Here is a 25,847-nt window from a genome sequence, read left to right on the forward strand (position 1 = left end):
TGCTGAATTGGCATGGTGGAAGCTGCACCTACTTTAGGCAGCAAGGTGGTTGTTGTCAGTGCTGCTTAAATCCTATCCAAACAGGACAAGAGTTCCTGTAGGAATTGAAGTACTTGTCCATGTGCGCCTCCTGGCTTTCTGCTCTTGAGGCAAGATTTAGCAAAGCATTAGGCCCCAAGGCCTTATCCTGTTCCAGGTTCATTGGGGCTTTGTAAACTGTCATGGAGTTCATTGGAGAAGTTCCCTGGTCAGGCTCAGAAGCAGGTAGTGAAGCAGCAGAAGGATGACATTGAGGTGGACGAATGTAAGATCTTCTCATAGGTTGCTCCTAGAAGCACGGACCCAGAGATATGAAGTATCAGAAGCACCAAAGTGATAGAACTGAGTAAACCCCAGCAATGGAGAGAACTTGGGATACTGGTATGTAGGTGTCGGAATAAACAGGTTGTCTGGCTCTAAGAATTATAGCCGGGTGGTTTTGATACTACCTGACAGGCAATGACTGGAAATATAGGCTGAGCTGGACTTGACTTTGAAGTAACCAGCTGATACCGGTGAGAATAGCTGAGCTGTACTTGGCATTGAAATAACCAGCTAGATCCGGAGATAATGGCTGAGCTGGACTTGGCGTAGTAATAACCAGCTGATACCGGTGAGAATAGCTGAGCTTGACTTGGCATTGTAATAACCGGCTAGCACTGGAGATAATGGCCAAGCTAGACTTGACATAGTAGTAACTGACAGGAACTGGCGAGACTAGCTGATCTGGACTTGGCATAGTAGTAATTGACTGGTCAAAACCGTAAACACTCTGAAGGACAACTGCAGACGGGGATACTGGAGCCAAGAAACGAAACTAGAAGTGACCAATAGTGTAATATGTCTTGACTGTCCTTAAGTTATCATAATGGGGCATGACTACTTCCCCTTTTGTCCAAATATATACAGTCAGGTGCATAAATATTGGGACATTGACAGAATTTTTATATTTTGGCCTCTATTCACCACCACAATGGCTTTGAAATGAAACAAACAAGATGTGCTTTAACTGCAGACTTTCAGATTTAATTTGAGGGTAATTACATCTAAATCTGGTGAACGGTGTAGGAATTACAACGGTTTCTATATGTGCCTCCCACTTTTTAAGGGGCCAAAAGTAATGGGACAAACTAAACAATCCTAAATCTAACTTTCACTTTTTAATACTTTGTTGCAAATCCTTTGCAGGCAATTACAGCCTGAAGTCTGGAACTAATAGACATCACCAGATGCTGGGTTTCATCCATGGTGATGCTCTGCCAGGCCTCTACTGCAAATGTCTTCAGTTCCTGCTTGTTCTTGCGGCATTTTCCATTCAGTTTTGTCTTCATCAAGTGAAATGCATGCTCAATTGGATTCAGGTCAGGGGATTGACTTGGCCATTGCATAACATTCCACTTTTTAGCCTTACAAAACTCTTTGGTTGCTTTTGCAGTATGCTTCGGTCATTGTCCATCTGCACTGTGAAGCACCGTCCAATGAGTTCTGAAGCATTTGACTGTATATGAGCATATAATATTGCCCAAAACACTTCAGAATTCATTCTGCTGCTTTTGTCAGCAGTCACATCATCAATAAATACAAGGGAACCAGTTCCATTGGCAGCCATACATGCCCACGCCATGACACTACTACCACCATGCTTCACTGATGAGGTGGTATGTTTTGGATCATGAGCAGTTCCTTTCCTTCTCCATTCTCTTCTCTTCCCATCACTCTGGTACAAGTTGATCTTTGTCTCATCTGTCCATAGGATGTTGTTCCAGAACTGTAATGGCTTTTTAGATGTTGTTTGGCAAACCCTAATCTGGTCTTCCTGTTTTTGTGGCTCACCAATGGTTTACATCTTGTGGTGAACCCCCTATATTCACTCTTGTGAAGTCTTCTCTTGATTGTTGACTTTGACACATATACACCTAGCTCCTGGAGAGTGTTCTTGATTTGGCCAACTATTGTGAAGGGGTTTTTCTTCACCAGGGAAATAATTCTTCTGTCATCCATCACAGTTGTTTTCCGTGGTCTTCTGGGTCTTTTGGTGTTGCTGAGCTCTCCGGTGCGTTATTTCTTTTAAAGAATGTTCCAAACACTTGATTTGGCCACAGCTAATGTTTTTGCTATCTCTCTGATGGGTTTGTTTTGATTTTTCAGCCTAATGATGGCTTGCTTCACTGATAGTGACAGCTCTTTGGATCTCATATTGAGAGTCGACAACTACTGATTCCAAATGCAAATGTCACACCTAGAATCAACTCCAGACCTTTTACCTGCTTACTTGATAATGAAATAATGAGGTAATAGCCCACACCTGTCCATGAAATAGCTTTTGAGTTGATAGTCCCATTACTTTTGGCCCCTTAAAAAGTGGGAGGCACATATAGAAACAGTTGTAATTCCTACACCGTTCACCTGATTTGGATGTAATTACCCTCAAATTAAATCTGAAAGTCTGCAGTTAAAGCAGATCTTGTTTGTTTCATTTCAAAGCCATTGTGGTGGTGAATAGAGGCCAAAATATGAAAATTCTGTCAATGTCCCAATATTTATGCACCATTATGATAACTTAAGGACTTAGGGCCTGATTCAGAGCCACTCGTAAGTGGCAGCTCGTTCGCTCCGAGCGATGTTTGCCCAACTGCGCATGCATACGGATCGTTATACGCATGCGCGAACCAGTCAGTGCGGCCGAAATTCATGTACTCGCAAAATAACGAATGCCTGCTAATTTGAGTGACAGGATGAGGCGTATGTGGGTGATAACAGGGGAAGGTGCTTGAAAACGGGGAGTGGAGATACGATCGCAGGCGTGCTTAAAGGTCAAAACGGGCGTTTTATGGGTGTGCATATTTAAAACAGCAGCGTCATTGACCACGTCACTGGGTTATTTTATAGCCAGAACTGCTCGCAAAATTGTGGTAGCAAAAACCAACCACAAGAATAGCGAGCAGCTCATACCCTGTTCGATGTACTCGATTAATCTAATAAATAGCGGACATGACGTAGGATGCGAGCGGCCAGGGGGCGTAGATTCCCAAAAAACGACCGCAAGTTTTGTTCGCTCGTTCAGACCTTGAGGCGTGAACAGACCGCAAACAGCGAACGGTTCATTTGAATAGCCACCCCTATTTTCTGGACGAGCGAGCGCAAATAGCAACTGGCTCTGAATCAGGCCCTTAGTCAAGACATATTACACTATTTTTCGTTTCCTTTATCTTTTTCTTTGTCCCCATTCGACAAACATCAATGCAAGAGGAACTCTGCAATTCACCACGATGAACATTCTCGTATCCCATTGATGATTTTGAATTTGGGTGGAGTATTATTGTAAAGGTGGACAGAGGCAGCCGGCGCTCATAGGAGGGGCAGAGATGTTTCACCACTAGCAGCTCTTCTATGGAAGTATCCCCACTTCCTTAAATAATAAAATAAATTCGGAAAAAGTGCTCTGTGGTGTTGGGCAGAGTGTAATAATAAATGAATTTTTTATATATACCCAAATGTTCAGGGCCTGTTTGAGTGTATATGGAAAGTCACAATGGAGAATACATTGAAATGGAGTGAGATCAAAACTGGTGGGCAATATCTTGAGGCTGGGTGTTCAGGACTTGAGTCCCCTGAGACGCCAATAAGTCTATATGACAGGGAATGATCAGCAGAAACTTCTGGTGGGCAAAAACTGTCGGCCGGGTGTTGATTAGTCAATTTTAAATTAACTTAACTCAGCTAGGCAAAAACTGTTGGCAGAATGTTGAATGAAAACACATAGGCTTTGTCCAGGATTTTGGATGTAATGGGCCTTCTCCTCCACTGTTCACACCACCTCAGAGAAGGAACGCAGCATCAGAGTGACAGGTACACTAAATTGCAGTAACATAGGTGAGGAATAATTGCTTACCTGACCATGAAGTCTGCTGGTCCTGTACGTGCATGCGTTATGCAGATACTTTGTGCGAGTATCAGTGGGTGGCCTATAGTGGGTAATGAAGACTACGTGTACTGGATATAATAGAAAATTAGACTGTTTATTAAACAGTTATTGGACAGAATATACCCTTCAAACAGGGATTAAATTTAAAAGTACAGATGTGTGGGTAATAATGACCCAACGCGTTTCATCTCATTTAGAGACTTTTTCAAGGGCAAATGTTCTTTGGTGTCTCTCTCTTCTTATATACTGACTGTAATTAGCCAAAACAACCCCTGCTGTGGTAGTGCCGCACTTCCGGATGATACTTCCGGTTTGCGCGCGCGCACATTCATGATACCAGTGATCGTACATGGTGTCCTCTAGTGTCTAGTTTCTGTTTATAATATGAGTATGCGGCAGTGCTATGTATGCTCTGCCGTCTAAAACTAATGGGTGGGTAACACAGGACTTTCACGAGCTTCATTGTCCTTGTTCATGGTGGCAGCCATTTTTAATGAGCCTATTTCTTAACTTATGTGCCTGTCTCGCGATAACTCTGACGCCATCTGAATTATAGTGGATGGGAGTGATATGGTAATCCATCTGACTTCTTAGTCTTTAATATTGATGGCAGCCATCTTTGGTGAGGTGACATAAATAAATTGTATGTCAGAATGTTGTATTAACAACTGGGAACATACATAGCATAATAATAAATACTTGTGATGTCTGTCAGTATTTAATTAATATGATCAGTCTTATATATTGATGGAGTTTTTGTGAGTTTTCACCTGGTGGGGATATCGATCCATCTATTAGTGGAAATAATGAGGATGTGTGGAAAAGATCGTGGACTAACACTAATGCTACCCACTCAAGTTGTTAATATTGCAAATTGAATTAAAACAATGAAATAAATGAACCAATGTGAATAATACTAATAACCCCATCTGCGATAATCAATAAGGGCATTGGTATATAGCTGTGTACATAGATGAAGTGGGTGTTAATTAAGGTTATTGATAAGGGGATTTCTAGAAAGACGGTGTGGATTAGACATGTTTATAATATCATCATAGTTTACAATTTATGCATCTATATTCAGACCTTCCGAGTGTAAGGTTTGTAGGTCATATATCCATGGACTCTCTGCGCAATCTATGATGTCTATTTTATTACCTCCCCTCCAGTTGTAATTAATTTTATCAATTCCCGTGAATTTCAACCCCTTAGGGTTCCCCTGGTGAACAGATTTAAAGTGTTCAGACACACTATGGTTCTCAAAGCCTATGCGGATGTTTCTGCAATGTTCATAGATCCTTATTTTGAGGGGTCTTGTGGTGCGTCCCACATATTGAAGCCCACATGGGCACTCCAGAAGATATATTAGGTTGTTACTATCACAGGACATGGCGCCTCTGATCTTATATTCCTTCTTTGTTTGATAGGATGTTATTGTGCTTATAGGTTTGGTACTTGTATATCCCAGTAATTTACAATTGTGACATCTACCACAATGGTAGAATACATTTCTTACAGTGTCCCCCTCAATGGTCTTCTGTCTTACTCTGTTGGTTTCTTGAAGATGGTTATGCACTATTTTTTTCTTAATATCGGGGGCTTTTCTAAATACCACATCCGGTTTGGCCTGCACTATTGTCTTCAAACTATTATCCATCTGAAGGATATGCCAATGTTTTTTCAGAATGTTTTTTACTTTGTTTGAAGCACCTGTATATTCAGTAACAAAATAAACTTTATCAAGTTTATTCTTTTTGGTTGATGGTTCTGTCTCACAGTGTTTTAGTAATTGTTCTCTAGGTCGAGTTTCAAGTTCTTTGAATGCAGCTTCTACTGATTTCATGTTATAATTTTTCTCTTTGAATTTATGTGTGAAATCAAGACCCTGTTTGGTGTAATCTTCTAATTTGGTACAGTTACGTCTCAGACGGGTGAATTGGCCTCTAGGGATCCTGTTTATCCAGCTAGGGTGGTGATTGCTCTGTGCCAAGATGTAGCTATTGACATCTACTGTCTTATGGTGGGTCTTGGTATGGATTTTGGTGTCATGAATGAAAATTTCCAAATCTAAAAAAATAATATTTGTCTTGCTATACAATGAAGTGAATTTGAGGTTTTTATCATTATCGTTAATATAGGTCAGGAAGTGTTGTAATGACGTTTCATCTCCACGCCAGATGCACAAAACATCATCTATATAACGTTTCCAGAGGACCAAGTTTGCCCCGAGCCCCGCATTAGACCAGATGTTGTTGTCTTCCCAGTGACTGATAAAGAGATTAGCATAGCTCGGGGCAAACTTGGTCCCCATCGCTGTTCCTCTACACTGTAAGTAAAAGTCTCCGCCAAACCACATGTAATTATGTGTTAGAATATGTTCTATACCCTGAAGTATAAATTCTTTCTGTTCCTCCACCATATCCCCATCTTGATGGAGAAAATATTTGATACTGGACAAACCTTGCTCATGGTTAATAAGGTGACGTCGTTGGTTACCAACCAGAGATCGTCACTCCACTCTATCTTCTGTAATGTAAGGAGTGCTTCAGTCGTGTCTCGGAGGTAGGCTGGTTGTTTTTGAACGTAACTTTGTAGAAAGTTGTCAATATATTGTGAAAGGGGGGAAGTAATAGAGTTGATCCCTGATGTGATCGGTCTTCCGGGGGGTGACTGATGTTTTTATGCACTTTCGGCAAATAATAGAAGATGGGGATTACCGGATTGGATGTGTTAAGGAAATCATATTCGTGCTTATTAAGAATTCCATGGGTCTTTCCTATATTGAGGAGTGCTTGAATTTCTTTTTGGAAAGTGATTGTAGGATCCCCTTTTAGTCTCTGATAGGTGGTAGTGTCATTAAGGATCAGATAGGCCTCATCTTCATAGTCCCACCTGTTTAAGATGACTATTCCCCCCCCTTTGTCGGCAGGTTTTACAACAATATCCTTGTTCTTTTCTAGTGATCTTAAAGCCTCCCACTCCTCTTTTGACAAATTGGGTCTATTGCAGCCTACTTTGGGATCTAATTTCCTGATGTCGTCGAGAACTGCTTTTTCAAAGGTTTGGATGAAACATCCTTTTAAATGAGTGGGATTGAATGTGGATTTTGGTCTTAAACCAGTGTGTTTAAATTTGTCCAAGGGATCATTTGTGGTCCTGGATGTTTCTATGTTTTTGCCCAGAAAATATTTCTTGAGGCTTAGTTTCCTGGTGAAATTTTTTACATCTAAATATGTGTGAAACTTATCCAGTTTGTTGGTCGGGGCAAACTTTAGTCCCTTGTTCAAGAGCGAAATTGTGGTATAGTTAAAGTATGTTCACAAAGATTAAAAATGCCAATTGATTGTTCCATACTAGATGTTAGGTTCTTTCTAGCTTGCATTTTTTTCCCCTCCCCGGCATCCTTGTCTGGTTCGTCTAATTTCCTTTTCATTGTTGTCGGGGTGTTCCCTATCTCTAAAAAACTGTCCCCCCATTTTGACTCTACAGAATTTGATGGAGTTAAAGGTGTGTTCTGAGTGACCAGTGAAGTTAATTGGTGGTTAGATTGAGCATGAAGTATAGACTGTCTACTGGTAGTTTTGATTAGAGCTTGCCAGCCTCTTTCAAAAGATTGTCTAGCAAGATCAGAATTGTGTTCCTCGTCTTCATCTGAATCGTCTATCGAATTAACTGAAAAGCTCTCATCTTCAGTGTCACTATCTCCAATGGACAGTTGACTGTGCACTGTTAGATCTAAAAGATTAATGTCATGATCCTGTTTTACTGTATTGGTATGTATTCTGGTCATGAATTGCTGATATGTTAAATCAAGTTTTTTATATAGTGGAGTGTGTGATCCAGTTCTCCAACTATCGCTATGCAATTTGTGTTTAAATGCTGTATCAGATTTATTCAAATTATTGTTTGGAAGGTTCTTATGGAGTTGTTTTGCAGTTACTTTACTAGTGCGTGTTTTTTTATTTTGTTTGGTAATATGTTGTGTAGTGGATTTAATGGTTTTATTTTCTTTGTTCACAATTCCAAATTTGTCTCTTAAAATTTTGGACCTTTTGGTAGCGATTACCTCCCGTTCCTCCCTATCTAGTCTTTTTTTGATTAGATTCTCCAGGTTATTATATTCTAATTCGTTTTTGAAAGGTTCTAAATCTTGATCAAGTTGTATGATCCGTTCTCCTAATTGGACTAATTCTAGATTCCTCTCTTTAATGATCAATTTCATCAGTTTGAATGAGCATTCTCGTAAAACCCCTTCCCACTCTTGCATGAACGGTATGTTCTCAGTGTTGTGTGTTGGTGTTTTGTGTATTGTTAAGCCTTTTGGAATAAAATTTTGTTCAAGATACCAATTCAGGGTATTCACATCCCACCATGTTCTTGTTTCTTTGCCTAAAGTTCTTTCTAATTCTGTGAACGTGTTGCAAAATGCATGGGTGTTAGGTTTCAGTGGTAATCCTATCTCTAGATTATCAAAGAGGGAAGCGGCCCTGTCTAATCTAGATGTTCTGGAGTCTAATAACCCCATTAAAGGGATGTATAAGTCTATAGTTCTATAATTCCCCTTCTAAAGCTGCCAACTTAAGGATAATTACAAACAGAATAAAGGTGGACAGAGGCAGCCGGCGCTCATAGGAGGGGAAGAGATGTTTCACCACTAGCAGCTCTTCTATGTAAGTATCCCCACTTCCTTAAATAATAAAATAAATTCGGGAAAAAGCGCTCCGTGGTGTTGGGCAGAGTGTAATAATAAATGAATTTTTTATATATACCCAAATGTTCAGGGCCTGTTTGAGTGTATATGGAAAGTCACAATGGAGAATACATTGAAATGGAGTGAGATCAAAACTGGTGGGCAATATCTTGAGGCTGGGTGTTCAGGACTTGAGTCCCCTGAGACGCCAATAAGTCTATATGATGGGGAATGATCAGCAGAAACTTCTGGTGGGCAAAAACTGTCGGCCGGGTGTTGATTAGTCAATTTTAAATTAACTTAACTCAGCTAGGCAAAAACTGTTGGCAGAATGTTGAATGAAAACACATAGGCTTTGTCCAGGATTTTGGATGTAATGGGCCTTCTCCTCCACTGTTCACACCACCTCAGAGAAGGAACGCAGCATCAGAGTGACAGGTACACTAAATTGCAGTAACATAGGTGAGGAATAATTGCTTACCTGACCATGAAGTCTGCTGGTCCTGTACGTGCATGCGTTATGCAGATACTTTGTGCGAGTATCAGTGGGTGGCCTATAGTCGGTAATGAAGACTACGTGTACTGGATATAATAGAAAATTAGACTGTTTATTAAACAGTTATTGGACAGAATATACCCTTCAAACAGGGATTAAATTTAAAAGTACAGATGTGTGGGTAATAATGACCCAACGCGTTTCATCTCATTTAGAGACTTTTTCAAGGGCAAATGTTCTTTGGTGTCTCTCTCTTCTTATATACTGACTGTAATTAGCCAAAACAACCCCTGCTGTGGTAGTGCCGCACTTCCGGATGATACTTCCGGTTTGCGCGCGCGCACATTCATGATACCAGTGATCGTACATGGTGTCCTCTAGTGTCTAGTTTCTGTTTATAATATGAGTATGCGGCAGTGCTATGTATGCTCTGCCGTCTAAAACTAATGGGTGGGTAACACAGGACTTTCACGAGCTTCATTGTCCTTGTTCATGGTGGCAGCCATTTTTAATGAGCCTATTTCTTAACTTATGTGCCTGTCTCGCGATAACTCTGACGCCATCTGAATTATAGTGGATGGGAGTGATATGGTAATCCATCTGACTTCTTAGTCTTTAATATTGATGGCAGCCATCTTTGGTGAGGTGACATAAATAAATTGTATGTCAGAATGTTGTATTAACAACTGGGAACATACATAGCATAATAATAAATACTTGTGATGTCTGTCAGTATTTAATTAATATGATCAGTCTTATATATTGATGGAGTTTTTGTGAGTTTTCACCTGGTGGGGATATCGATCCATCTATTAGTGGAAATAATGAGGATGTGTGGAAAAGATCGTGGACTAACACTAATGCTACCCACTCAAGTTGTTAATATTGCAAATTGAATTAAAACAATGAAATAAATGAACCAATGTGAATAATACTAATAACCCCATCTGCGATAATCAATAAGGGCATTGGTATATAGCTGTGTACATAGATGAAGTGGGTGTTAATTAAGGTTATTGATAAGGGGATTTCTAGAAAGACGGTGTGGATTAGACATGTTTATAATATCATCATAGTTTACAATTTATGCATCTATATTCAGACCTTCCGAGTGTAAGGTTTGTAGGTCATATATCCATGGACTCTCTGCGCAATCTATGATGTCTATTTTATTACCTCCCCTCCAGTTGTAATTAATTTTATCAATTCCCGTGAATTTCAACCCCTTAGGGTTCCCCTGGTGAACAGATTTAAAGTGTTCAGACACACTATGGTTCTCAAAGCCTATGCGGATGTTTCTGCAATGTTCATAGATCCTTATTTTGAGGGGTCTTGTGGTGCGTCCCACATATTGAAGCCCACATGGGCACTCCAGAAGATATATTAGGTTGTTACTATCACAGGACATGGCGCCTCTGATCTTATATTCCTTCTTTGTTTGATAGGATGTTATTGTGCTTATAGGTTTGGTACTTGTATATCCCAGTAATTTACAATTGTGACATCTACCACAATGGTAGAATACATTTCTTACAGTGTCCCCCTCAATGGTCTTCTGTCTTACTCTGTTGGTTTCTTGAAGATGGTTATGCACTATATTTTCTTAATATCGGGGGCTTTTCTAAATACCACATCCGGTTTGGCCTGCACTATTGTCTTCAAACTATTATCCATCTGAAGGATATGCCAATGTTTTTTCAGAATGTTTTTTACTTTGTTTGAAGCACCTGTATATTCAGTAACAAAATAAACTTTATCAAGTTTATTCTTTTTGGTTGATGGTTCTGTCTCACAGTGTTTTAGTAATTGTTCTCTAGGTCGAGTTTCAAGTTCTTTGAATGCAGCTTCTACTGATTTCATGTTATAATTTTTCTCTTTGAATTTATGTGTGAAATCAAGACCCTGTTTGGTGTAATCTTCTAATTTGGTACAGTTACGTCTCAGACGGGTGAATTGGCCTCTAGGGATCCTGTTTATCCAGCTAGGGTGGTGATTGCTCTGTGCCAAGATGTAGCTATTGACATCTACTGTCTTATGGTGGGTCTTGGTATGGATTTTGGTGTCATGAATGAAAATTTCCAAATCTAAAAAAATAATATTTGTCTTGCTATACAATGAAGTGAATTTGAGGTTTTTATCATTATCGTTAATATAGGTCAGGAAGTGTTGTAATGACGTTTCATCTCCACGCCAGATGCACAAAACATCATCTATATAACGTTTCCAGAGGACCAAGTTTGCCCCGAGCCCCGCATTAGACCAGATGTTGTTGTCTTCCCAGTGACTGATAAAGAGATTAGCGTAGCTCGGGGCAAACTTGGTCCCCATCGCTGTTCCTCTACACTGTAAGTAAAAGTCTCCGCCAAACCACATGTAATTATGTGTTAGAATATGTTCTATACCCTGAAGTATAAATTCTTTCTGTTCCTCCACCATATCCCCATCTTGATGGAGAAAATATTTGATACTGGACAAACCTTGCTCATGGTTAATAAGGTGACGTCGTTGGTTACCAACCAGAGATCGTCACTCCACTCTATCTTCTGTAATGTAAGGAGTGCTTCAGTCGTGTCTCGGAGGTAGGCTGGTTGTTTTTGAACGTAACTTTGTAGAAAGTTGTCAATATATTGTGAAAGGGGGGAAGTAATAGAGTTGATCCCTGATGTGATCGGTCTTCCGGGGGGTGACTGATGTTTTTATGCACTTTCGGCAAATAATAGAAGACGGGGATTACCGGATTGGATGTGTTAAGGAAATCATATTCGTGCTTATTAAGAATTCCATGGGTCTTTCCTATATTGAGGAGTGCTTGAATTTCTTTTTGGAAAGTGATTGTAGGATCCCCTTTTAGTCTCTGATAGGTGGTAGTGTCATTAAGGATCAGATAGGCCTCATCTTCATAGTCCCACCTGTTTAAGATGACTATTCCCCCCCCTTTGTCGGCAGGTTTTACAACAATATCCTTGTTCTTTTCTAGTGATCTTAAAGCCTCCCACTCCTCTTTTGACAAATTGGGTCTATTGCAGCCTACTTTGGGATCTAATTTCCTGATGTCATCGAGAACTGCTTTTTCAAAGGTTTGGATGAAACATCCTTTTAAATGAGTGGGATTGAATGTGGATTTTGGTCTTAAACCAGTGTGTTTAAATTTGTCCAAGGGATCATTTGTGGTCCTGGATGTTTCTATGTTTTTGCCCAGAAAATATTTCTTGAGGCTTAGTTTCCTGGTGAAATTTTTTACATCTAAATATGTGTGAAACTTATCCAGTTTGTTGGTCGGGGCAAACTTTAGTCCCTTGTTCAAGAGCGAAATTGTGGTATAGTTAAAGTATGTTCACAAAGATTAAAAATGCCAATTGATTGTTCCATACTAGATGTTAGGTTCTTTCTAGCTTGCATTTTTTTCCCCTCCCCGGCATCCTTGTCTGGTTCGTCTAATTTCCTTTTCATTGTTGTCGGGGTGTTCCCTATCTCTAAAAAACTGTCCCCCCATTTTGACTCTACAGAATTTGATGGAGTTAAAGGTGTGTTCTGAGTGACCAGTGAAGTTAATTGGTGGTTAGATTGAGCATGAAGTATAGACTGTCTACTGGTAGTTTTGATTAGAGCTTGCCAGCCTCTTTCAAAAGATTGTCTAGCAAGATCAGAATTGTGTTCCTCGTCTTCATCTGAATCGTCTATCGAATTAACTGAAAAGCTCTCATCTTCAGTGTCACTATCTCCAATGGACAGTTGACTGTGCACTGTTAGATCTAAAAGATTAATGTCATGATCCTGTTTTACTGTATTGGTATGTATTCTGGTCATGAATTGCTGATATGTTAAATCAAGTTTTTTATATAGTGGAGTGTGTGATCCAGTTCTCCAACTATCGCTATGCAATTTGTGTTTAAATGCTGTATCAGATTTATTCAAATTATTGTTTGGAAGGTTCTTATGGAGTTGTTTTGCAGTTACTTTACTAGTGCGTGTTTTTTTATTTTGTTTGGTAATATGTTGTGTAGTGGATTTAATGGTTTTATTTTCTTTGTTCACAATTCCAAATTTGTCTCTTAAAATTTTGGACCTTTTGGTAGCGATTACCTCCCGTTCCTCCCTATCTAGTCTTTTTTTGATTAGATTCTCCAGGTTATTATATTCTAATTCATTTTTGAAAGGTTCTAAATCTTGATCAAGTTGTATGATCCGTTCTCCTAATTGGACTAATTCTAGATTCCTCTCTTTAATGATCAATTTCATCAGTTTGAATGAGCATTCTCGTAAAACCCCTTCCCACTCTTGCATGAACGGTATGTTCTCAGTGTTGTGTGTTGGTGTTTTGTGTATTGTTAAGCCTTTTGGAATAAAATTTTGTTCAAGATACCAATTCAGGGTATTCACATCCCACCATGTTCTTGTTTCTTTGCCTAAAGTTCTTTCTAATTCTGTGAACGTGTTGCAAAATGCATGGGTGTTAGGTTTCAGTGGTAATCCTATCTCTAGATTATCAAAGAGGGAAGCGGCCCTGTCTAATCTAGATGTTCTGGAGTCTAATAACCCCATTAAAGGGATGTATAAGTCTATAGTTCTATAATTCCCCTTCTAAAGCTGCCAACTTAAGGATAATTACAAACAGAATAAAGGTGGACAGAGGCAGCCGGCGCTCATAGGAGGGGAAGAGATGTTTCACCACTAGCAGCTCTTCTATGTAAGTATCCCCACTTCCTTAAATAATAAAATAAATTCGGGAAAAAGCGCTCCGTGGTGTTGGGCAGAGTGTAATAATAAATGAATTTTTTATATATACCCAAATGTTCAGGGCCTGTTTGAGTGTATATGGAAAGTCACAATGGAGAATACATTGAAATGGAGTGAGATCAAAACTGGTGGGCAATATCTTGAGGCTGGGTGTTCAGGACTTGAGTCCCCTGAGACGCCAATAAGTCTATATGATGGGGAATGATCAGCAGAAACTTCTGGTGGGCAAAAACTGTCGGCCGGGTGTTGATTAGTCAATTTTAAATTAACTTAACTCAGCTAGGCAAAAACTGTTGGCAGAATGTTGAATGAAAACACATAGGCTTTGTCCAGGATTTTGGATGTAATGGGCCTTCTCCTCCACTGTTCACACCACCTCAGAGAAGGAACGCAGCATCAGAGTGACAGGTACACTAAATTGCAGTAACATAGGTGAGGAATAATTGCTTACCTGACCATGAAGTCTGCTGGTCCTGTACGTGCATGCGTTATGCAGATACTTTGTGCGAGTATCAGTGGGTGGCCTATAGTCGGTAATGAAGACTACGTGTACTGGATATAATAGAAAATTAGACTGTTTATTAAACAGTTATTGGACAGAATATACCCTTCAAACAGGGATTAAATTTAAAAGTACAGATGTGTGGGTAATAATGACCCAACGCGTTTCATCTCATTTAGAGACTTTTTCAAGGGCAAATGTTCTTTGGTGTCTCTCTCTTCTTATATACTGACTGTAATTAGCCAAAACAACCCCTGCTGTGGTAGTGCCGCACTTCCGGATGATACTTCCGGTTTGCGCGCGCGCACATTCATGATACCAGTGATCGTACATGGTGTCCTCTAGTGTCTAGTTTCTGTTTATAATATGAGTATGCGGCAGTGCTATGTATGCTCTGCCGTCTAAAACTAATGGGTGGGTAACACAGGACTTTCACGAGCTTCATTGTCCTTGTTCATGGTGGCAGCCATTTTTAATGAGCCTATTTCTTAACTTATGTGCCTGTCTCGCGATAACTCTGACGCCATCTGAATTATAGTGGATGGGAGTGATATGGTAATCCATCTGACTTCTTAGTCTTTAATATTGATGGCAGCCATCTTTGGTGAGGTGACATAAATAAATCGTATGTCAGAATGTTGTATTAACAACTGGGAACATACATAGCATAATAATAAATACTTGTGATGTCTGTCAGTATTTAATTAATATGATCAGTCTTATATATTGATGGAGTTTTTGTGAGTTTTCACCTGGTGGGGATATCGATCCATCTATTAGTGGAAATAATGAGGATGTGTGGAAAAGATCGTGGACTAACACTAATGCTACCCACTCAAGTTGTTAATATTGCAAATTGAATTAAAACAATGAAATAAATGAACCAATGTGAATAATACTAATAACCCCATCTGCGATAATCAATAAGGGCATTGGTATATAGCTGTGTACATAGATGGGTGTTAATTAAGGTTATTGATAAGGGGATTTCTAGAAAGACGGTGTGGATTAGACATGTTTATAATATCATCATAGTTTACAATTTATGCATCTATATTCAGACCTTCCGAGTGTAAGGTTTGTAGGTCATATATCCATGGACTCTCTGCGCAATCTATGATGTCTATTTTATTACCTCCCCTCCAGTTGTAATTAATTTTATCAATTCCCGTGAATTTCAACCCCTTAGGGTTCCCCTGGTGAACAGATTTAAAGTGTTCAGACACACTATGGTTCTCAAAGCCTATGCAGATGTTTCTGCAATGTTCATAGATCCTTATTTTGAGGGGTCTTGTGGTGCATCCCACATATTGAAGCCCACATGGGCACTCCAGAAGATATATTAGGTTGTTACTATCACAGGACATGGCGCCTCTGATCTTATATTCCTTCTTTGTTTGATAGGATGTTATTGTGCTTATAGGTTTGGTACTTGTATATCCCAGTAATTTACAATTGTGACATCTACCACAATGGTAGAATACATTTCTTACAGTGTCCCCCTCAATGGTCTTCTGTCTTACTCTGTTGGTTTCTTGAAGATGGTTATGCACTATTTTTTTCTTAATATCGGGGGCTTTTCTAAATACCACATCCGGTTTGGCCTGCACTATTGTCTTCAAACTATTATCCATCTGAAGGATATGCCAATGTTTTTTCAGAATGTTTTTTACTTTGTTTGAAGCACCTGTATATTCAGTAACAAAATAAACTTTATCAAGTTTATTCTTTTTGGTTGATGGTTCTGTCTCACAGTGTTTTAGTAATTGTTCTCTAGGTCGAGTTTCAAGTTCTTTGAATGCAGCTTCTACTGATTTCATGTTATAATTTTTCTCTTTGAATTTATGTGTGAAATCAAGACCCTGTTTGGTGTAATCTTCTAATTTGATACAGTTACGTCTCAGACGGGTGAATTGGCCTCTAGGGATCCCATTTATCCAGCTAGGGTGGTGATTGCTCTGTGCCAAGATGTAGCTATTGACATCTACTGTCTTATGGTGGGTCTTGGTATGGATTTTGGTGTCATGAATGAAAATTTCCAAATCTAAAAAAATAATATTTGTCTTGCTATACAATGAAGTGAATTTGAGGTTTTTATCATTATCGTTAATATAGGTCAGGAAGTGTTGTAATGACGTTTCATCTCCACGCCAGATGCACAAAACATCATCTATATAATGTTTCCAGAGGACCAAGTTTGCCCCGAGCCCCGCATTAGACCAGATGTTGTTGTCTTCCCAGTGACTGATAAAGTGATTAGCGTAGCTCGGGGCAAACTTGGTCCCCATCGCTGTTCCTCTACACTGTAAGTAAAAGTCTCCGCCAAACCACATGTAATTATGTGTTAGAATATGTTCTATACCCTGAAGTATAAATTCTTTCTGTTCCTCCACCATATCCCCATCTTGATGGAGAAAATATTTGATACTGGACAAACCTTGCTCATGGTTAATAAGGTGACGTCGTTGGTTACCAACCAGAGATCGTCACTCCACTCTATCTTCTGTAATGTAAGGAGTGCTTCAGTCGTGTCTCGGAGGTAGGCTGGTTGTTTTTGAACGTAACTTTGTAGAAAGTTGTCAATATATTGTGAAAGGGGGGAAGTAATAGAGTTGATCCCTGATGTGATCGGTCTTCCGGGGGGTGACTGATGTTTTTATGCACTTTCGGCAAATAATAGAAGACGGGGATTACCGGATTGGATGTGTTAAGGAAATCATATTCGTGCTTATTAAGAATTCCATGGGTCTTTCCTATATTGAGGAGTGCTTGAATTTCTTTTTGGAAAGTGATTGTAGGATCCCCTTTTAGTCTCTGATAGGTGGTAGTGTCATTAAGGATCAGATAGGCCTCATCTTCATAGTCCCACCTGTTTAAGATGACTATTCCCCCCCCTTTGTCGGCAGGTTTTACAACAATATCCTTGTTCTTTTCTAGTGATCTTAAAGCCTCCCACTCCTCTTTTGACAAATTGGGTCTATTGCAGCCTACTTTGGGATCTAATTTCCTGATGTCATCGAGAACTGCTTTTTCAAAGGTTTGGATGAAACATCCTTTTAAATGAGTGGGATTGAATGTGGATTTTGGTCTTAAACCAGTGTGTTTAAATTTGTCCAAGGGATCATTTGTGGTCCTGGATGTTTCTATGTTTTTGCCCAGAAAATATTTCTTGAGGCTTAGTTTCCTGGTGAAATTTTTTACATCTAAATATGTGTGAAACTTATCCAGTTTGTTGGTCGGGGCAAACTTTAGTCCCTTGTTCAAGAGCGAAATTGTGGTATAGTTAAAGTATGTTCACAAAGATTAAAAATGCCAATTGATTGTTCCATACTAGATGTTAGGTTCTTTCTAGCTTGCATTTTTTTCCCCTCCCCGGCATCCTTGTCTGGTTCGTCTAATTTCCTTTTCATTGTTGTCGGGGTGTTCCCTATCTCTAAAAAACTGTCCCCCCATTTTGACTCTACAGAATTTGATGGAGTTAAAGGTGTGTTCTGAGTGACCAGTGAAGTTAATTGGTGGTTAGATTGAGCATGAAGTATAGACTGTCTACTGGTAGTTTTGATTAGAGCTTGCCAGCCTCTTTCAAAAGATTGTCTAGCAAGATCAGAATTGTGTTCCTCGTCTTCATCTGAATCGTCTATCGAATTAACTGAAAAGCTCTCATCTTCAGTGTCACTATCTCCAATGGACAGTTGACTGTGCACTGTTAGATCTAAAAGATTAATGTCATGATCCTGTTTTACTGTATTGGTATGTATTCTGGTCATGAATTGCTGATATGTTAAATCAAGTTTTTTATATAGTGGAGTGTGTGATCCAGTTCTCCAACTATCGCTATGCAATTTGTGTTTAAATGCTGTATCAGATTTATTCAAATTATTGTTTGGAAGGTTCTTATGGAGTTGTTTTGCAGTTACTTTACTAGTGCGTGTTTTTTTATTTTGTTTGGTAATATGTTGTGTAGTGGATTTAATGGTTTTATTTTCTTTGTTCACAATTCCAAATTTGTCTCTTAAAATTTTGGACCTTTTGGTAGCGATTACCTCCCGTTCCTCCCTATCTAGTCTTTTTTTGATTAGATTCTCCAGGTTATTATATTCTAATTCGTTTTTGAAAGGTTCTAAATCTTGATCAAGTTGTATGATCCGTTCTCCTAATTGGACTAATTCTAGATTCCTCTCTTTAATGATCAATTTCATCAGTTTGAATGAGCATTCTCGTAAAACCCCTTCCCACTCTTGCATGAACGGTATGTTCTCAGTGTTGTGTGTCGGTGTTTTGTGTATTGTTAAGCCTTTTGGAATAAAATTTTGTTCAAGATACCAATTCAGGGTATTCACATCCCACCATGTTCTTGTTTCTTTGCCTAAAGTTCTTTCTAATTCTGTGAACGTGTTGCAAAATGCATGGGTGTTAGGTTTCAGTGGTAATCCTATCTCTAGATTATCAAAGAGGGAAGCGGCCCTGTCTAATCTAGATGTTCTGGAGTCTAATAACCCCATTAAAGGGATGTATAAGTCTATAGTTCTATAATTCCCCTTCTAAAGCTGCCAACTTAAGGATAATTACAAACAGAATAAAGGTGGACAGAGGCAGCCGGCGCTCATAGGAGGGGAAGAGATGTTTCACCACTAGCAGCTCTTCTATGGAAGTATCCCCACTTCCTTAAATAATCAAAATGTTTGGGGAGTGACCGGCAATGCAGGCAGTACTCCATTGTCCCCTCTTGTGCCCTATTTCTGATTCACTGCACTTGCTCTTTAATTTTAGTAGATACCATTATACCAAATGAAGTGCCAATTTTTCCACCACCAGGAACTTTTTCATCATACAAATAAATAACAAAAATATACTTGAAATAGAAAATTACAAACAATTATGCACCTAGATGAAAGTTAACATATTAAATTCTAGAGCTGTAACTACACATTTTAGCACCCAGCATAGGAGAGAACACTGGCTCCCCCCCCACCACCGCCCCTCTCATAATTCTAGAGGAGGTGTGTTCAAACAACTGTGGCAGTCACTATAAATATTAGACTGCCCTCCAGCACTGTGCTGCTCCCTCCTACCTTTTTTTACTGCTTTGAATACCTGGAGGTGCTACTGGTGCACGTGTTTAAAGTTAATTTGCTGCTGGTCTGGATCAAGAATCATTGAGGACCTCTGTGGAAAAGAGACCCCCCCCTCATTACCAGCCTAACATAAAATCACTACTTCTTACTTTTATGCCTTTTTACTAAACACTATGCCATAGGTCTCCCAGGTCACATTATACCACATTGCCCAAGTTCACAATATGACACTGTGCCCCAGTTCACAATATGCCACAGTGTTCCCAGCTCACATTATCCCACAGTAGACATTGTTTCCAGTACACAATATGCTACAGTGCCCCAGTATACAATGTGCCACAGTGCCCCCAGTGTACAATATGCCACAGTGCCCCCTGGAGGGCTGTGCTGCTTCTCATATGATGTTATGATGCCTTGTGCGCTACAAGCAAGGAAACAATTGAATTCTGCATGCCGGGCACCATTACAACCAGGAAAGCCGCTGACCATGTACAGTATCTCCAGGATATTACTTTTGCTTTAAACAGGTATACACTATATTTTTCTCAATTTCTTTCTCCCTATACATAAAGGACCCGCTTATGGCTCAACTACATTCATGATCTTGTAAGCCTTTCTGTTGGTGTTGAATACTTTTTAAAAGAACTTGTACAATGCAATTATTACATCTATTTGTTGTAAACATTATACCCAGAGTGTTGGTGATCTGCATGGTGTTTGAATTCCACTATTGCCCGCACAAGAACACCGTCACCAATGTCCAGATATAAGATAACCTATTACAAACACTCCTTTTTTGTGAGCTATACCACCAGGGTTGATCCTTTAAATTTACAATGTTATACTATGTTATGTAGTGTTTTTTTTTCTTTTATATATGTTATTAAGGGATGCAGGTTATAGACCGGCGGACTAAATGCTGCTGGTCTATATCCCGACACGAGAAGCCCGAAGGACGACTTCAGATAGGCATCAAAATACTGAGGCCTATCTGAATCCCGATGCCGGAATGCCGAAAGACGACAGCCCGAACGAGGTAAGTCAGGGGCGTCCTTAGGGTTATCCGTTAGGGGGGGAGGGTTAGGTTTAGGGAGTGTAGCAGGGTTAAGTTTTGGGGGAAAGTTTAGGGTTAGGCACCCCCAGGGGTAGGTTAGGGATAGGCACCCCACAGGGAGGGTTAGGTTTAGGGTACGGGAAGGGGGGGTTAGGTTTAGGCACCCCCGGGGGGGGCTTAGGGTTAGGCACTACCCTGGGAGTTTTAGGGTTAGGCACCCCTAAGGGAGTGTTAGGGTTAGAGGGGAGAGAGGGGAGGGTTAGGATACATACCAGCCGTCAGGCTTCTCGTGTCGGGATTTGATTCCGTTATTAACCATGAGGTTTACATAAGAAAACACCATTGATGGTCCAAAGTGCAATCTTCTCCATTCCTACCTACTGTATTAACCTTTACTAGAAAATTTGCAAGTCAGGTGGTACTCCTTTTATTATAGAAAAGTGCAGCAGATTGGTCCAACTTTAAAAATATCCATCTATTATTATTATTATTATTATTATTATTATTATTATTATTTTTTTAACATTAATGAGCTATTAGTGCATGCTGGTACTTAGTAGGGGATGTAGTGAATATACCTACACCCGGCATCCCGGCTGATGAAATCCCTGCGCCGGAATGCCACAATCCGACTGTGAGGAGTCAATGATACTCAATGTTTCCGATGTTTGAGGAGGTTTGCAAGGTATTACGGATGTGAGAGAGGGTAAGTGGGTGTCTGCGTGTTGTACGTGCGAGTGCTTTGCGATTGTAAGCATTAGCATACTTTCGCAGCAGACTTGCGTGCGCAATTGCAGCCATGATCGCAACAGCAATCCTTTCTGAATCAGGCCCTAAATTTTCACCCTTCGAATTGAATTTTAAAGCTGCGTATGATGATTTGTTTTTGATTTATAAACAGCAAGTAAGACTTATGAGTGCACCCAGTATGCAGCTCCAATCAGAAAATGTAAACTGCAGCAACCTCATATACAACCTCATATACAATATCATCTTTACTTGCAAGATACAGGTGATTTTCCTAGAAATAAGCACATTTGTATCTGTATTGAATTTGCTCTTCATTCTATTTTCGGAATCGGTATGATTTACCGCCGGCCGCATGGCAGGGGTGAAGATCCAGACTTCAAAGTTAGGTAAGTATTACTAACCTAACCCCTTCCCTAACACTAACCTTCCCTTAGGGGTGCCTAACCCTAATCTCCCCCCCAGTGCCTAACCCCCTTTAAGTGCTTAAACCTAACCCCTCCTTCCCTGCAGCCTAAACCTACGTCTCCCAGGGGGGTACCTAACCTTAACCTGCCCCGGGAGGTGCCTAACCCTAACCCCCCATCCCCTAGCCTAACCCTCCCGGGAGGCTGCCTAACCCTAAGTCCCCGCGGGAGCCCCTAAACTGACTCGCCCCCCCACGGCTGTCCACGCCGTGCCCGGCTTACCTTCGATCGGAATGCCGGGCGTAGGGCTCCCGGCGTAGGTAAATTGACAGGCATCGGGATTTTGACGCCTGTCATTAGACCCTTGCCGGGATTAGACAGTCGGGATGCCGATGGTCAGCATTTAGATCATCGGCATCCCGACTACATACCCTATTTTTATTACGTACAGTATATCACTGTTTGGGTCATTCCATAGCAACTCATTACAAAGTGACATAGCAAACAATTAACAATTCCTGTGTTCAGTTTTTTAAAGCATGACCTGTCTTATTATTTTCTCAGTAAATAAAATTAATTTCACATAAATTCCTTTTGCTGTTGATAGCCATGCATATACTTGCTATGTCACTTTGTAGCGTGAGTTACCATGGAATGACCCGTTTGAAATTGTAGTGGGTTTTTAATACTATATTGTTATTTAATCATGAATAATTGTTTTATTTTAACTGACTGGACTGTAACATGTCTCTAGAGCATACAAGGCCTGTGCTCTATAACTTCTTCAAGTTAAGACTAATATGGAAAAAATAAACTCTGTAAACTTTGAGCAGTCCCTTAGGTAATGTTTGATACATAACAGAAGACTTATAAGCTTGTCACACATATCACCATAAAGAAGATGCTGGAGATTTCTCAGACTTGCTGCTGTCAAATCTTTATTTTGCTGATACACTATAACAGAAACAGCCGCCTGTATATGTCACTGGGCTCCAGTAAGTAATTGTATTAATTCAGTATTAGGTCAGTGTAGGTTTATTAATTAAATATCCGAAAAGCAATTTTAGGTTGTGATCACTGAGCAAGAGGGTATACTATGTCATTGTAAAAACATGGGACAATAGCTTATATGAAGTAGAATTAAATCATATTTACTCACATTCTATTTAATTTTAACAAGCACAGACAGAGTGTACAATATACAGCTTCTAAAGAAAAGCAAAGACCAATGACTTAGAGTTTATCATTTTTAACAATTCCTTATGATTGAATGAAGAATCATTTGTTTAGTTTTGGTAAATTGATACTGCTGCCACAGCAATTACCTTCTCTGTACATTGCAAGGATACTTGTTTGTGCAGATTTTTGCATATCCGCAGTTAATAACCACTTGTGCATAGGAAGATTTTTTTTTTCAAATTATATCTCCATCTGACTTTTTTTTTTGCTGTAATAATGTATACAGTTTAATGTTCCCTACTTGAATATGCTTATTATGTTCTTTTCCGGTTTCTATTCATTTGCCTGGGATCACAGTGATGAATAACTGCTAAGGATGTACTATCTGTCAGTTTTGCTGTTTAATGAGAATTAGATTGTGCAGGTGCACATGTCCACTCTTACAATACACCTCTACGTTATTACAGGCAGTGATATGTGTGTACAGGATGTTACATAGCATGGGACTATTCTGCTATCTCACTGCCCTGAATATTAGTTCCTCTTGCTGACTTTTATTAAATTGTAACATTACTCTGTTACTCAAAAGTCAGCAATAACACTACATAGATGTGTACTCACGTAACTATCCTTCTCTATGAATATACACATAGGATTTTTTATATACCTTTTCATAAGATGTGTAGTATATCACAAACTATACAAAACAGTTCTATAGAACAATAGCTTGTGACACCATAGCATTTGTATTATGTCATGCTACTCCAATTTATTATATCCGGCCAGAAGCAGAGTTAAGTGAGGACATATCTGTTGGGAGTTTTTGTTTGATCTAATGTAGTAGTAGAATTGGTTGCATCTACCTTAGCACTGCAAACCAGTTTTTCTTAATATTGTATAGAATAGGCAAACAAGAGTAGCAGTAACGTTATACAGTCAGTATTGTCCCTTGATGTAGAAGACAGACAGAGTTACTTAGCATTCATGTGTCAATAAGACATAATGATTGAAAACCTTCTTTTCCTTTGAATATCACTGTTGCCTCTACCTTTCCGATAACTTCCTTCTACATACAGCAATAAAATGAAGCCAGTGACTTTCATACGTTTATCAATATGCAAAATATTGCTAACGTCTCTTTTTTATAGGAATGAATATAATACATCATCTCAATACGACAGATTTTTTTTTCAAAGGTTTATCTGAATCCTTGCCAATATTTCTAATTATTATACTGGCCTATATCGTCATTATCTGTGGTAATGTCACCATTATTAGCGTTATCTGTGAGAACTCTCACCTTCATACTCCTATGTACATTTTCCTTTTAAACCTGTCCATAATTGACATTGCGTCTACTTCCATTACTCTACCTAAATTACTAAACATGGTGATAACACAGTACAATGTAATCTCATTTACAAAATGTATGATACAGATGTACCTCTTTCTCTGTTTGGTTGGAACGGAGATCAACTTACTTGCCGCCATGGCATACGATCGCTATGTGGCAATCTGTCACCCACTTCATTACGTTGTCCTTATGAGTGTAAGACGCACTGCTTACCTGTCAGCTATAGCGTGGGTTGTTGGTTTTCTGGACCCAATCGCACACATTGTCCTGATATGTAAGATGTCATTTTGTTCTTCTCATGTAATAAACCATTTTTTCTGTGATATTTTGCCATTGCTACAGATCTCCTGCAGTGACATATCACAGGTGGAAACTTTAACTTACATTGAAGGGATATTACTTGTATTCACTACATTTCTGCTTACTGTAGTATCATATATCTTTATTATTTCCTCTATATTGAAGATAAAGTCTGCAGAAGGCCAAAGTAAAGCCTTTTCTACCTGTACATCTCATCTGACCTGTGTTATCATGTTTTATGGAACATTAATGTCTTTGCACATGAGACCCACATCCAATTACTCTCCAGAAGAAGACAAGTATTTTGCTCTTTTGTACGTTGCTTTGGTTCCTATGCTAAATCCTTTTATTTACAGTTTAAAAAATAAAGAATTCCAAAAGGCTTTGGCAAAATCAAAGAGCAAACTGGTCTTTAATAAAAGCAAAATTTCCTCTTCAAATATAAGATAAAATAATTATCTACAGCTGTGGCCTCATGCACTGGGCGTCTTGATGCCATATGGCGCGAGACACTCGGCGTAAGTGAGACGCTCTGAGATGAGTAGCATACTTGTTTTTTTTCTTCATTTTCATCCTAACCTGGGTTCACACTGGGCGATATATTGGCCATTCAATCGAATGGGCGATATATATCGAGGGCGCGTGTGTATATATTTGTGAACGATGTTGTTCACAGACATATCGCAACTGGTCTGCAGCACAGCAGATGGCCCATATATAGATCTGTAGATATATTGTCGCATCAGGCTGTGTGTATGGGCGGTCAGCCGCCTGCCCATACACATGCTGCAGGGACTGCTGGTGATTGACATCTCAGCTGGGCGAGCAAATTCAAATGCCTGCCCAGTTGTGATGTCAGTGCAAACACATCGAGCGGCTGATTGGTAAGTGTTTATAGCTTGCCTGATCGGCTGCTCTGTGGGTGGTTTGGCAGAGAGATCTACTGTACCTGGTGTGTACCCACCTTTAGTCACATCGCAGATGCAGTAAAAAGCCACTCACAGCGTACCAGAGATACTAGGCTGCAACTTTAACCACACAGGAATTTGTTTTATATACATACACAGATGCAGATGAAGCACTAAGGAATTTGTTGCATCAGAACTGTTTTTACACAGATTCAGACTCGCATAGACCTACAAATGTTGCAAACTTCAGTGGTCAGTGTACGCTAGCAATGCAGTTTTGACATTTCCAGGGAGATAGCACCACACAGTGAAATAAAAGACTTTGGCACTGTGCCATAGCCTAAAGTCTCTTGTGCACCATCTTCCCAAATGCCACTAGGAAAATGGCAAAGGAGGATGGACCTGCTTACTGCACAAGGTAAGATGCAGCGCTT

At 39.6% G+C, this 25,847-nt stretch overlaps 1 protein-coding gene across 1 annotated transcript; it reads left to right on the forward strand.

The window, feature by feature from the left end:
- Positions 1-24,001: 24,001 nt before the first annotated feature.
- LOC148501506 (olfactory receptor 5AR1-like) lies at positions 24,002-24,955 on the forward strand. Its single transcript, XM_088450442.1, has one exon. It carries the CDS (start codon positions 24,002-24,004, stop codon positions 24,953-24,955), a length of 954 nt encoding a protein of 317 aa, XP_088306568.1.
- The last annotated feature ends 892 nt before the right edge of the window (positions 24,956-25,847 follow it).

The sequence above is a fragment of the Taudactylus pleione genome, unplaced genomic scaffold, assembly GCF_031769625.1.
Source record: "Taudactylus pleione unplaced genomic scaffold, aTauple2 ptg000518l, whole genome shotgun sequence".
NCBI lineage: Eukaryota > Metazoa > Chordata > Amphibia > Anura > Myobatrachidae > Taudactylus > Taudactylus pleione.

What these genes read in the sequence shown, in the direction of transcription:
- LOC148501506 (XM_088450442.1), top strand. Translation starts at nt 24,002, where the DNA reads ATGAATATAATACATCATCTCAATACGACAGATTTTTTTTTCAAAGGT.